An 11,643-nucleotide genomic window follows, 5' to 3' on the forward strand; every position below is an offset into this window, starting at 1 on the left:
CCTTTGGCGCGGTCGTGGCGGTGCGGTTGCTGGTGTGCGCTGTGCGGTGCTGCTGCTGCTGCTGGTGGTGCGGACCGTGGAGCGCGGCCGGAGCGGGTCTCGGCCGGAGTGTGTCAGTCGGTTAGCGAGTCCTGTCCGGCGTTGCTCGACGCACACGTTGCGGGTGTATGACACTGCGGCGGCGGCGGCGAGCCGATAGCGAGCCGATAGCGCAGACCGTGAGTCAGATCGGTAGCCGCCGAGGAGAGGGTGCGGTAACGTCGTCGGTGGGTCCCCGCTGCTCCATCTCGTCGTCGTCGGTGGCGGCGCGTCTGCTGATCGCACGCTCTGTACTGGTCCATGTGCTCCGCTGACTAAAATGCTCATCAAGGAATTGTAAGTGCAGCGCGGGATGGTTGACGGGGCGGCGGAGGTGTGAGAAGGAGCAGAAGGACGGTGACGGTTGACGGGGTCCGCGCCGTCAGGTGCGCGCCGCGCCGCGCCGCGGGTTTCCCAATTTCGCCCCCTCTCGCCCCTGGGGCAACGGGGGGGTTGCCAGCGCAGCGAAATTCAAAACCGTTCGACGCGATAAATGCTCATCTTTAACGGCGACTGATGGCGGTGGCGGAGGGTGAGGGTTGAAGAAAGAGAGAGACGGAGCGAGAGGGAGAAGGGATGGTGGGCTCTCTCATCCCTTACCGCATGATTTCAGAGGTCTGCTCGCGCTGGCTGCACTTTCTGCACTTCTCTCTCTCTCTCTCTCCTCTCCCCCTCCCCCTCTCTCCATCCCGCTTGCTGAGATTTCAAGTACGATGGTTCCTGGCCAGCAGTGGCAAGTGCGAGGAAAAAAAGTGCAGCTTTACGAAAAATCTCGGCCGACTTTGTGCCCCTCCGGCGTCGGTCGCCCGCGTACGATGCGGATCGACAACACGCGTCCGGTCGTAAATCCCTCGCTCGCTTATCGATCAGCTTCGATTACTGATGTAATTAAAATCGGCCGGGCGATACACGCACCTCGCGTGCCCCCTCCGTCCTGTAGCTCAAGGACACGATTGCGTTATCCGCGATATATTTCCTTCGCCTTCCCTCACCTCCCGATATGTAACGGTGACATAATCCATCATTTGTCTGTTACAGCCGTGTCACTCTGCCCGTCACAGTGGAAGAGGTACGTGCCTGATCTGTCGCAGGAGTGATACGCGCTCCTCGTAATAACTCGGTGCGAGAGCCGTCTGGACGTTAAATTGCATAAAAAGACAGTTGAAACTAATCCCGCAGCGTCGTCGTGCAATCAAGAAAATTCGCCTATCATCTAATTAGCCTCCACGCAGCATGCGCGCCTGTTTGAGTACTTATGTGGAGTTATCTTGCATAAACAATGATGCATTCGTAATTGAGAACCTTTTTTGTCGCACAAACACATAAGTCTCTCTTGATTATTGCTTATTAGTCGGACTATGTTCCTATTTTTCTATTCTTTATCTGTCTCACTTCGGGAGAAAGGGAGAGGGGATAACAACATGATGCTCAAGAGAGATTACTACTTGTGATTGTCGTTGCATGCGGTATCAATTCTAAAATTGATTTCATCAATGATACCGCAATATCAATTCTAAAATAAAAATCAATTCTATATAGAGATATAGAATCTATGATGGACTTTAAATCTTTTCTTTCTTGCGCCTCGGATTGATAAACTACCAGGAAGAAATAAAGTTGGAAAAACAAGTCAAAGTACACAATAAATCATGCCTGCGTTTGACTCATGGCCCAAATTATATAACGGCTTAACCTACCTCGAGAACTATTGAGAATTTATATGTTTACTTTCTTTTCTCTCCCGACAGTATCAAGTAGCTCAACTGTATTCTGTAGCGGAAGCTAGTAAAAATAACACGGGCGGCGGAGAGGGCATTGAAGTATTGAAGAATGAACCGTTTACGGATTATCCGTTGCTCGGTGGAAAGTACTCGTCAGGCCAATATACATATAAGATTTATCACTTAGCTAGTAAAGTGCCTGCTTTCATTCGCATTTTACTGCCAAAGAACTCGTTGGAGATCCACGAAGAGGCTTGGAACGCTTATCCCTATTGTAAAACAGTCATAACTGTAAGTGTTGCGTGTACAATCATCGTTAGACACAGTCAAGTATAAATTCTAATGCGTTCGTAAACGTTACTTTGATCTTTCCGCAGAATCCAGGGTATATGAAGGACAACTTCATGATTATGATAGAGTCCTTTCATATTGGCGATGTCGGCAATCAGCATAACGTAAGTGCCAGTGACGCTCGACGAAGTCTGCCTCCGGACGTCATTTACATGTTTTCTTCTCACCAACAGGTTCACGAATTGCCGCCCGACAAGCTTAAGATCAGAGAGGTAGTGCATATAGATATTGCCAATGATCCGGTCGCTAATGCCGATTACAAGGAGGACGAGGATCCGTCGAAGTTCAAGTCCCAGAAGACGGGACGGGGGCCTCTCGTCGGCAAAGACTGGAAGCATAATGTTCAACCTGTGATGACGTGCTACAAGCTAGTCACTTGTGAATTCAAATGGTTCGGTCTGCAGACTCGCGTCGAGGGGTTCATTCAGAAGGCGGAACGGCGCCTGTTCACCAATTTCCATAGGCAAGTGTTCTGCTGGATAGACCGTTGGTACGGTTTAACCATGGAGGATATTAGAGCAATCGAAGACAATACGAAAGAAGAATTAGACAGGGTAAGCAACTTTGCTTTCTCTCCGGCTCTTCCGGTGCCAATCTGTCCCATTATTTTCTTGCCTCGTGCGAATTTTCTGACAAAAGTCAGGAATATTTTGAAACCTTTTGAAACGTGGAAAATCTGTTCAATTGCAGCAAAGACATCAAGGTGAAGTACGGGGTATGCGAGCTGACGATTGAGGCTTCGATAGCTTCTATTATGAACGGTTAAATCAATTTCCTTATACATGTCAAGACAAATACAGACGCATACCTACAGATGTACACCCTGTTACGCTCTGTCATAGACGATTCCACAGGATTCGGACGATTTCTGGAATTTACGTGTCTAGATTCAGTGTCTATTACAAATTACTTACTATTTTAATTTATTTTACATTTACAAGCGTTTTAGATAAATGTATCTACAGTCAAAGATTATTATAATGTAGTTATTATTATAAAAAAAAAGAGACAAATGGAAGGAATCAGAATCATCTCTGGTTCTCTTGGTTAATGCATAATTATGAAAAGAATCTGGTTTCGTGAAAACCGTCATAGATAAAAAAAATTATGATTACTTAACAGCAGTTCGTAGTTCGATAATAATAGATATTGAAGTTCAATTAACGAGGAAAATGCTTGCTGCGGAGTACGTAAAGGAAAAAAAAAACACGAAGGAAATATGTGATTTAACATCGCGAGTTTGATCGTAGTTAAATAGTTAAAAATTCCACAGTTTAATATATTAATGTACAATTGAAAATCTAAATGTTGCATATTAACAATCTGTAATTTCGAACTATTATTTCAACCGAAAGTGTAATGTATTAGATCGTATATTTTCGGAAGAGAGCCCGAGAGTATTTTCTCAATTCTACGAAAGTGTATGTGATCAGGAAGCTCGATTCGAAAAAAAAGTTCTAAGGATCTTAAATGTGTATCTATAGTTATTTCGCGAGATCCTCGGTGATCGCGCGAGGCAAAGGTACTACGATAGGATATCAACCTATAATGTTCCTCTATTCTTTCGTTCCGCTCGTTGTTCAACGAGCGCGAGACGTGTATATGTAAATCCCGTAAAAAGTTAGAACCAAACTGATGGATTTTTTAATTATACTGCGATGCTAACAGTGGCGTATTAACATACACTCTAAATTGTTTACTGAGAACGGGGCAGGTGATGTATTCTATGTAAAGTGCTCACACACTGATATACATATACACATATTGTAGAGAAGCAGAGAGTTTAGGCTATTTCAATATTGGTGACAGTGGGTGAACGGCGAAAGGGTGCGTTATTGTATATATATAAAAAAAAAGAAAGAGAGGCATACACAATGAAATTCAAATTATATATATAGATAGATATATAATGTTTCTTTGCATTCCAATGGATCTCTGAGTACAACCGACAAAGTATTCTGGGACGCTGCTCGTAACCCATTACAGGCTGTTATAATCGTCCTTAAATTTTAAGTCTTTCCTTAGTTGTATGGTATTGAGAGAGAAATATTGTAAAACGATGAAAAGGATAAATTGTGTGTCTATCGTCCGGCATGACAAGAACAAAACTCGCCCAAGACAGGGCTTTAGAGTTCGTTTTGAAAATAATTATACTTATTTTCGCCAAATCGAATCCTTGAATGAGAGTAAAGAGTCTTTTAATGGGTTGGACACTAATGTGTAATCGCAGCAGCGTTCTCACCTAGCGATAGGACCTCTAATTAAATATACGATTAAAGATTTGAAAATGGCAAACAGTAACGGAGTGTATAATTTAACTGTCATTTGCACAAAGTAACTGTATTCTCTGCATTTTCTCGTTGGAAAGGCATGTAGTCTAAGGTAGCCTTTTATCTTCGTATTCACATACGAACAGTGGTAGACGTGACGGTGCACATAGTATTTGTACTCAATGTACCAGACACATACGAGAAACAGAGAAAACCGGACACGTATTTATTCGCCATTTTATCGACGAGAGAAATCCGATCGAAATAAGGCACGTCTGTGTCGTTCAAACAAGCTCGTAACTTTAATGGAATCCGCCTTTGTTCCCACAACTGCGACTCATTCGTTTTATTTAGACATGAGAGTTTCACACACGTACGCGGGTTCACACTACACCTGTTATCCTACTGATAATGCTACTTTATTTAAATAGATAGGCTCTAGCTGTTCCTAGACGTACGACAAGCAGGGTAGAAAAGAGTCGTGGGTGTAAAGAAAAAAAAAAGTGGAAAAAAATATCCGTATCGCTGCCAAAGGGCTAACAGTGACGTACCAGATGTGTATGTGTATATATGTATATATGCACGTGTATAATGCGTTTCCTTTCCTTGCATACATACGTATATACGTACGTGTATGTGTATGTGTGTGTGCGCGTATGTGCGTATGTCTCTCGATCCAGTTAAATATTTAGTCAACAGTTAATAAAATTAGAAGGCATAGCATATGAAATTTATTTCGACTTATCTCCATATAAAAATATAACTAATTAATATATATATATACAAAATCTCTAATATAGATGCAATACGTACAAAATATATATTTTGCTCTCTCTTTGGATATAAAAGAAAGATACTGGAGGATTTATCTTACATGCGTGAGCCGTGCGATCTCAATTGAGACCGTACTCTTTGACGAGATTCGCGGCGATCACGAGTCTCTGGATCTCCGACGTGCCTTCGTAGATCTCCGTGATGCGCGCGTCCCTGTAATGACGTTCCGCCGGCATATCCGACACGTATCCCATCCCTCCCAGAATCTGTATGCACTGATGGGCGCAGAACGTGGCGGTTTCCGATGCCGACAGTTTGGCCATAGCGGCTTCCTAGCGAATAAGAAATTAATCTGATGGTAGATGAAAAAAAAATAACGAGAGCCAGGTCGCCAGATGTGTGGCAAATTTGCTTGATATCCGCTTCGGACTCTTCTCAGTTTGCGACTGAGGAGAGACAGATGGACGCATAAAATTCAGCGAAGCAGTCGTGCAACCGATATTTTCACATCTGCAATCTGGCTCTCATTAGGCCTTTCACTCGAGGTCTTGTATCCCGAAGAGATCTCTGTTCATTCTCTGTGAAAGTTACCCCATCTTTTTTTTTCTCGTTCAAAAATTATCTCGCTGCTGATCCATTGACGATTAAACCGATTAAAGCTTAAGATATCGTGATTACTTGAAGATTTCTGCATTCGTGCAAGCGCGCAAGTTTATCCGATAAGATACACAAAATGTAATCAATAGAAAAAAATATATATACAATGGGATAAGATTAAATATAATCAAATATAACACAAGGAACATTATATCCAGCGTAAATAGTCCAGTAGAATGAAGTAACAATTACATCTTTCAACATTCATAACGCACCTTCGTGTACGGTTTACCGTTGTCCTTAAGCTGAGCCGCTCGCCACGTCAGCAGTCTTGAGCTGTCCAGTTTCAGAGCCATGTCGGCGATTTTCTGTTGGATTGCCTGCAGCTTGACGATCGGCTGGCCGAAAGCTTGGCGCTTGGCTGCGTAATCTATCGCGCAATCCAGGGATGCTTGAGCTATGCCCAACGCTTGTCCGGCGATTCCTATTCTGCCAGCATCTGTAGAGACGATTACATGTGTCGCATCGACTAATTATTAACAGTTAAAATTCGCGTGCCCTACGATCGTGTACCTAGAGTCATCATCGCGATTTTAAAGCCCATTCCTGGTGTGCCCAAGATGTTGTCATGTGACACCTGACAGTCCTCGAAGATCAAGGAGCAAGTGCTGCTGCCTCGTATACCCAACTTGTCCTCCTTCTTGCCCAGACTCAGGCCCGCCGTCGGACTGTCGACTACAATAGCGCTTATACCTTTGTGCTTCTTGGACTTGTCGGTCGTCGCGAAGAGAACTATCGCACTGGCTTCAAACGCGTTCGTTATCCACGACTTGGTGCCGTTAATCGTGTAAACGCTACCGTCCGGCTTGGCGGTGGTAGACGCCGCACCGGCGTCAGATCCGTTGCCCGGCTCACTGAGAGCGAAACAGCCGACCTTCTCGCCGTTGAGAAAAGGAGTGATATACTTTTCTTTTTGTTTGTCAGTCCCGAACGCGTATATAGGGCCCAAGTAGAGGGAATTATTCACGCTCATTATAACTCCAGCGCTCGCACAACCTCTGGAGATTTCCTCCATGGCTATAGCGTAGGCCAGGTAATCCAATCCTGGTCCACCCAGCGCTTCAGGGATGCATAAACCCATGAGACCCAACTCGCCCATCTTCTTGATTTGCTCCTTTGGAAAAAGATGCTTCCTATCGGTCTCCGCTGCGATAGGCTTCAATTCCTGCTCGGCAAAGTCCCTGTAATTGCAAATTGTTTTATGGCGATGATAAACTTTGTTCAACTGAGCAGCAAGTAATTTATGTACAAAGTACATGAATGCAATTTGTTGTTACATTACCTGCACGTTTTGTACAGCATCTGATGTGTATCCGGCAGCATGGAAAGCGAGGTAATGTGTCGACTGGCATTGCTGGCGGTGCACGCACCTCTAGGCACGTTATTCGCTGCGAACGTAATCAGCATTCAATAGTAATCCATCTGCAGTAAAATTACAAATTGGAAAATATTTGACTCTCACCGAGTAATCTCAAGCACTGCATTGCCATTGTTGTCTGTGCCGTCGTTGACGTTCGATTTGTGGAGCTGTTCCGTACCAAACTGCCGAACTTTGACCCGAGAGCACAATCAATCGCATACGGCACGATATATTCTACACACACATACGTCTACGTTAAATTATACGGAATGCTATTAATAATTGCCCACGTTAAAATTATGCAGCAGTGTTTCTCTCTGTTTACGCGACAAGCCAGGTCGTAAGATTGTACACCAGTTGCAGATTGTTATGGAATCTGCATATCATCGGCCGATAAACAAGTTGATGCGGGAACGAATTTAAAGGACAGAGCCTAACTAGCAGGTTCACTCTCTTGGCACCATTGGCCCCTTTCATTTTGCGGTCTCGATCATGTAGTATTCCTCATCGAAATCCTGTTAAAAGTATTAGATAGAATATGATCAGATTACATTAGATTACATGCAATTTTAATGTAAATTAATAACACTTTTATTTAATGTAATTTAATGTAATCTGATCATATTCTATCTAATATTTTAAACAGAGAAGCAATCACGAGGATCGAGACGAAGATCTTCGAAATTATAACGAATGGGCGAACAATTCATACTAAAAGTGTCAATGATTTTAGAGCTGGCAGTGAATTTTGAGACACAGACCAATGTAGGCAGATGACGGCATCTCGCGACGCCTTCGTTTATGCCGTTTATGGCATGACTAACTTTAAGGTCCGGTTTTTCATTTTCTGGTTAGTCGACTCCCTGTTTCTTCTCAGACAATAGCATAGAAAAAGATGCAGAGTCGAATAACTTCTTGTTAATTGTTAACCACAAGTTAGTCGACTCTTTATCTTTCTTTATATTATTATCTAAAAAAGAGACAGAGAATTGATTAATCTCTGGTTAACAGTTAACAAGAAAATGAAAAACCGGACCTAAGAGAGAGGTAAAGTTAAAGTTAAAAGTTACCGATAAAATGTAACTAAATTCAGTTAAAAGTTAACAGTTTATAATGTAACTAAGTTAAGTTAAAATTATTTAACTCTAACTTTTTAACTTAACTCTTATCTTTTTAACTAGACACTACCCAGCCCTGCATTTAAGGTACATTTTGTTGGCCTCTCCGTCTGTATAATCTAATGTCTTGGTGTGCAAAAAAATTCTTTTAAATACGTACAATTACGATGGCAAAGATAATGAAACGTACAAGCTTCGATAAAGTAGCATTTTCAAATCAGCTTTTATGCCAATTTTCTATCGACGTTTCACATTCCTTCGTGTTTTGTAAAACTGTAGCTTCAGGAAAAAAATTAGCTCTTATATAAGCGTCCGCCGAGGAACCCTGTCGTTTAATCAAAAAGGCGTGGGTCGGAGATTCATGAAAAATTAATTTAAAAAAGTCCGAAAACCTGTCCTCCCCTCGGTTTTCGCGCCGGCCGCACGCCGACGGTGCCGATCAATATAACGTGGGGGGCAGACACAGGCGCGCGCATTCACGGTCGCGGTTCGATAGCGACGAGCCCGTTCCTATTCCACCGCGAATCCTGGAATTCTGTGCTTCTGCGAGAGGAGCGATACCGCGCTACCCTGTCCCACGTCGGCGGAAAGTCGCAGGAAACCGTCACGATGTCGAGCAGCAAGTGTGTGAAGCAGCCGCGCAAAGCGTACACGAAGGAGCAGCATGAGATGACGCACTCCGAGAAGCTGAGGCTGATCGACGACGAGCTGAATTCCTTTTACAAGTAACAAGTCTCTTTCGGCATGCGTGATCATTCGTGGAGTCACAGCAGATCTTTCCTCTGTCCACACCGCCGCTTTTGTCGCCTAAATCAAAGAAATAAAAAGATTTCGCGTCATAACGATAATTCCAGAGCTATGAGAGCGAGCAGAGATAATTTTGAGACATTTTTTCCAAATCACAGTATTGTACAATGTCATGCAAAATTATTTTTGCAAGAGGCAGATTTGAAAAAGGTAGTTGTACAGTTTAGTCTACGATAGCGATTATCTTTTTTCTTTGTTGTTATTCTCAAAATCTCCTCGCAGGTACTGCCAGCAGGCGGGCTTCACCGAGGAAGAAATGGACATTATTTGCCAGCCGCTCGTGGCAGCGATGCGGCGCTCATGGTTGCAGCTGGTTTTCCGTGGCACCCTGGTGCTGATAGTACTGGGCACCCTGGCGTGTCTCGCGGCTCAACTGGACTTCGTCGGCACTCATTTCACCGCCCTCAGCCGTCTGCTGCTGATCAAAGTCCTGCCGATCTGGAACTGGCAGCCGCTCTATTACGAGAACTGCATGATCAACAATCCCTTCTACAACGATTACACCATCACGGAAGAGGACTGCGTGGTACGCCCTGTATTTTCAGGATAAGAAAAATCATCGTTACCCTTGGGAAAAATATTCAGTCGCGGTTTCTGGAAGCATTTTGAGGGAAAATTTGTAAGATCGTACCTGAGATTTACACTGGAATAATTGACAGAGGACTTTCTTGCAGACCTGCGAGGCGCTGGAGACGATTGATCGTCTGTCGGACGTGCGATATCGTAATCTGGTCGACAATTATCTGAATCGCGACGCACCGGCTATCATCACCGACGCGATGGACTCGTGGGCGGTCATGAATACAGACTACTTCTGGTTCGACAATATTACTCACGTGAGTAGTAAAAGAGTTTTGCCGCCTTGTTATAAACGCTCAACCTCTTCAGGAATCGAATTGAAGGGGAGAAATATAGAGTTTACTTATCGAGAGTTAAATTATCTTCAAGATTGTCATAGCAAAGAGTTCCTGACTGTGTGACACTTTTGCAAAAAAATGATTCCGTGTGAAGAAACACTATTTTTCGACGCAAACAGCTCTACCTAGAGAACGAGCGGCTGATGGAGACGGTACCCTGCGCCCTGACCTCGAATCTGCGTACCGGCTCGTCCGACCTCGCGGCGTTTCTACGACGCGTGCACGCGCCCGAGGTGGCCAAGTGGTTCGTCCACTGGCAGAACTGCGACATCAATGCCGTGAAGGTGCTCAGAAAGTACTATCAACGTCCGTACTTTCTCTCCAGCACGGTCTCGCCGGCGCACTTCAACTGGGTGCTCATGTCCTCGGACTACAACAGCCCGAGCTACAAGAAGGTCGAGCTCGACTCCGGCCTGATCGCCCTCGCTCAGCTCCGCGGCGCGACTCAACTGCGCCTCACCCCTATAAATCCCTGCAACAGTTCGTGTCCTGAACTGATCGCCGATCTGCATCAGGGCGAGATGCGTAAGTGTCGCGACTGAAATTGGACTGAAGTCCGGAGCACCTTTATTGGCCCACGATAAGCCAGCTGACGTGCTGAAAGGGCCACATTCAAGTATTTCTAGTGAGTTGTACAATTGTCCAATTATATATACTTGTCTCTTAATTCTACTTGCTGGCCAAAAGGTGTTCCGTATTTCCAGTCAAAATTGCACTGTGTCGGCGGGTGAAACAGGGGATTGGGCTGTAATGAATCGAATTTCCAATTAAAAACTCGCTTATTATATTAATTATCCATTTATCGGATAATTAATCTCAAAACAAGAATCGATATATATATATTTTTTTTATCTTAATCTAAAACTTCAGTATTGTCCGAACATATTGTCAATCACTGCCACGAGGAGTCGAGATTCCCGAATTAATTGTATTTTATTCGCGATGCATGCACAATTCTATTCTCTTCACGATAGAAATTCCCTTTGAATTACAGTAGCCACAAGTATCTATAGGATCTTACCTCTTGGGAATCAGATAAAATATTTATTTATTGAAGACCTATCTAAAGTCGAATGATAAAATTAGGGACAATCTCGCGGATTCCATTGAGACTTTACTATCTCGTGTATCAGACTCGTGCGTTTTCCGCGACAATGACGTAGCTCGCAACGATATTACCTCGTTGGTAAATTATTCGTAACATTGTCGCAGTCGTCTTCACGAACTTGATGTGGACGCTCGAGTACGCACCGATGCGTGGCCTGGACAACATCGCCATACTCACGGAAACCGTCTGGGAGGAAGACACGTAGATTGTCATCCCGAGGAGATCGTCTTTATCGTCACGCAACAAATATCCATAGTTCCACAATACTCTTTGACGTGACAGCTATATCGATTCGATATATTGTATACCCCATTATGATACATACTAAATAAAGATTGAGCATTCTGGTTTCCGGTTTCTGGCTCAGTTACTCACTCGTCCACAACCGTCGCTATATACCTCAGGCTCGGGGCAATATTTCTAAAACAGAAAGAAATATCGTAGCCTGAGGGAAAACTCGAAAGTTTTGAATCAACTAGCGG

The 11,643-nt window shown here is 44.0% G+C and overlaps 3 protein-coding genes across 4 annotated transcripts; 2 read left to right on the top strand and 1 right to left on the bottom strand.

Moving 5' to 3' along the window:
* Nucleotides 1-4,447, top strand: LOC105559562 (phosphatidylinositol transfer protein alpha isoform). The gene is made up of 6 exons (XM_012007950.1): nt 1-375; nt 1,117-1,147; nt 1,827-2,090; nt 2,177-2,254; nt 2,324-2,704; nt 2,841-4,447. The coding sequence occupies exons 1-6, from the start codon at nt 359-361 to the stop codon at nt 2,883-2,885; spliced, it is 816 nt and encodes a 271-aa protein (XP_011863340.1). The 5' UTR covers nt 1-358; the 3' UTR covers nt 2,886-4,447.
* Nucleotides 4,448-5,183: 736 nt separating this feature from the next.
* On the bottom strand, nt 5,184-7,721 carry LOC105559563 (short-chain specific acyl-CoA dehydrogenase, mitochondrial). Its single transcript, XM_012007951.1, has 5 exons — nt 7,314-7,721; nt 7,134-7,239; nt 6,365-7,032; nt 6,067-6,290; nt 5,184-5,526 (listed from the first exon to the last, which is right to left on the bottom strand). Exons 1-5 carry the CDS (start codon nt 7,339-7,341, stop codon nt 5,314-5,316), a joined length of 1,239 nt encoding a protein of 412 aa, XP_011863341.1. The 5' UTR covers nt 7,342-7,721; the 3' UTR covers nt 5,184-5,313.
* Nucleotides 7,722-8,381: 660 nt separating this feature from the next.
* LOC105559564 lies at nt 8,382-11,516 on the top strand. Of its 2 annotated transcripts, none has more exons than XM_012007952.1 (5): nt 8,382-9,054; nt 9,359-9,662; nt 9,811-9,972; nt 10,173-10,578; nt 11,266-11,516. In XM_012007952.1, exons 1-5 carry the CDS (start codon nt 8,939-8,941, stop codon nt 11,364-11,366), a joined length of 1,089 nt encoding a protein of 362 aa, XP_011863342.1. In that variant the 5' UTR covers nt 8,382-8,938; the 3' UTR covers nt 11,367-11,516. The 2 variants fall into 2 exon arrangements, with proteins under 2 accessions (XP_011863342.1, XP_011863343.1); XM_012007953.1 differs by lacking the exon at nt 8,382-9,054 and adding an exon at nt 9,071-9,286.
* The last annotated feature ends 127 nt before the right edge of the window (nt 11,517-11,643 follow it).

The sequence above is a fragment of the Vollenhovia emeryi genome, unplaced genomic scaffold, assembly GCF_000949405.1.
Source record: "Vollenhovia emeryi isolate VEMERY1.0 unplaced genomic scaffold, V.emery_V1.0 DF939264.1, whole genome shotgun sequence".
Lineage (NCBI taxonomy): Eukaryota > Metazoa > Arthropoda > Insecta > Hymenoptera > Formicidae > Vollenhovia > Vollenhovia emeryi.

Coding starts and splice junctions, on each gene's coding strand:
- LOC105559562 (XM_012007950.1), top strand. Junction 1,148..1,826: donor TGCCCGTCACAGTGGAAGAG/GTACGTGCCTGA, acceptor CTCTCCCGACAG/TATCAAGTAGCTCAACTGTA. Junction 2,091..2,176: donor ATTGTAAAACAGTCATAACT/GTAAGTGTTGCG, acceptor ATCTTTCCGCAG/AATCCAGGGTATATGAAGGA.
- LOC105559563 (XM_012007951.1), bottom strand. CDS start 7,341: ATGGCAATGCAGTGCTTGAGATTACTCG. Junction 6,291..6,364: donor AATCGCGATGATGACTCTAG/GTACACGATCGT, acceptor TCGTCTCTACAG/ATGCTGGCAGAATAGGAATC. Junction 5,527..6,066: donor ACGGTAAACCGTACACGAAG/GTGCGTTATGAA, acceptor CTTATTCGCTAG/GAAGCCGCTATGGCCAAACT.
- LOC105559564 (XM_012007952.1), top strand. CDS start 8,939: ATGTCGAGCAGCAAGTGTGTGAAGCAGCCGCGCAAAGCGTACACGAAG. Junction 9,055..9,358: donor GAGCTGAATTCCTTTTACAA/GTAACAAGTCTC, acceptor ATCTCCTCGCAG/GTACTGCCAGCAGGCGGGCT. Junction 10,579..11,265: donor TCTGCATCAGGGCGAGATGC/GTAAGTGTCGCG, acceptor ACATTGTCGCAG/TCGTCTTCACGAACTTGATG.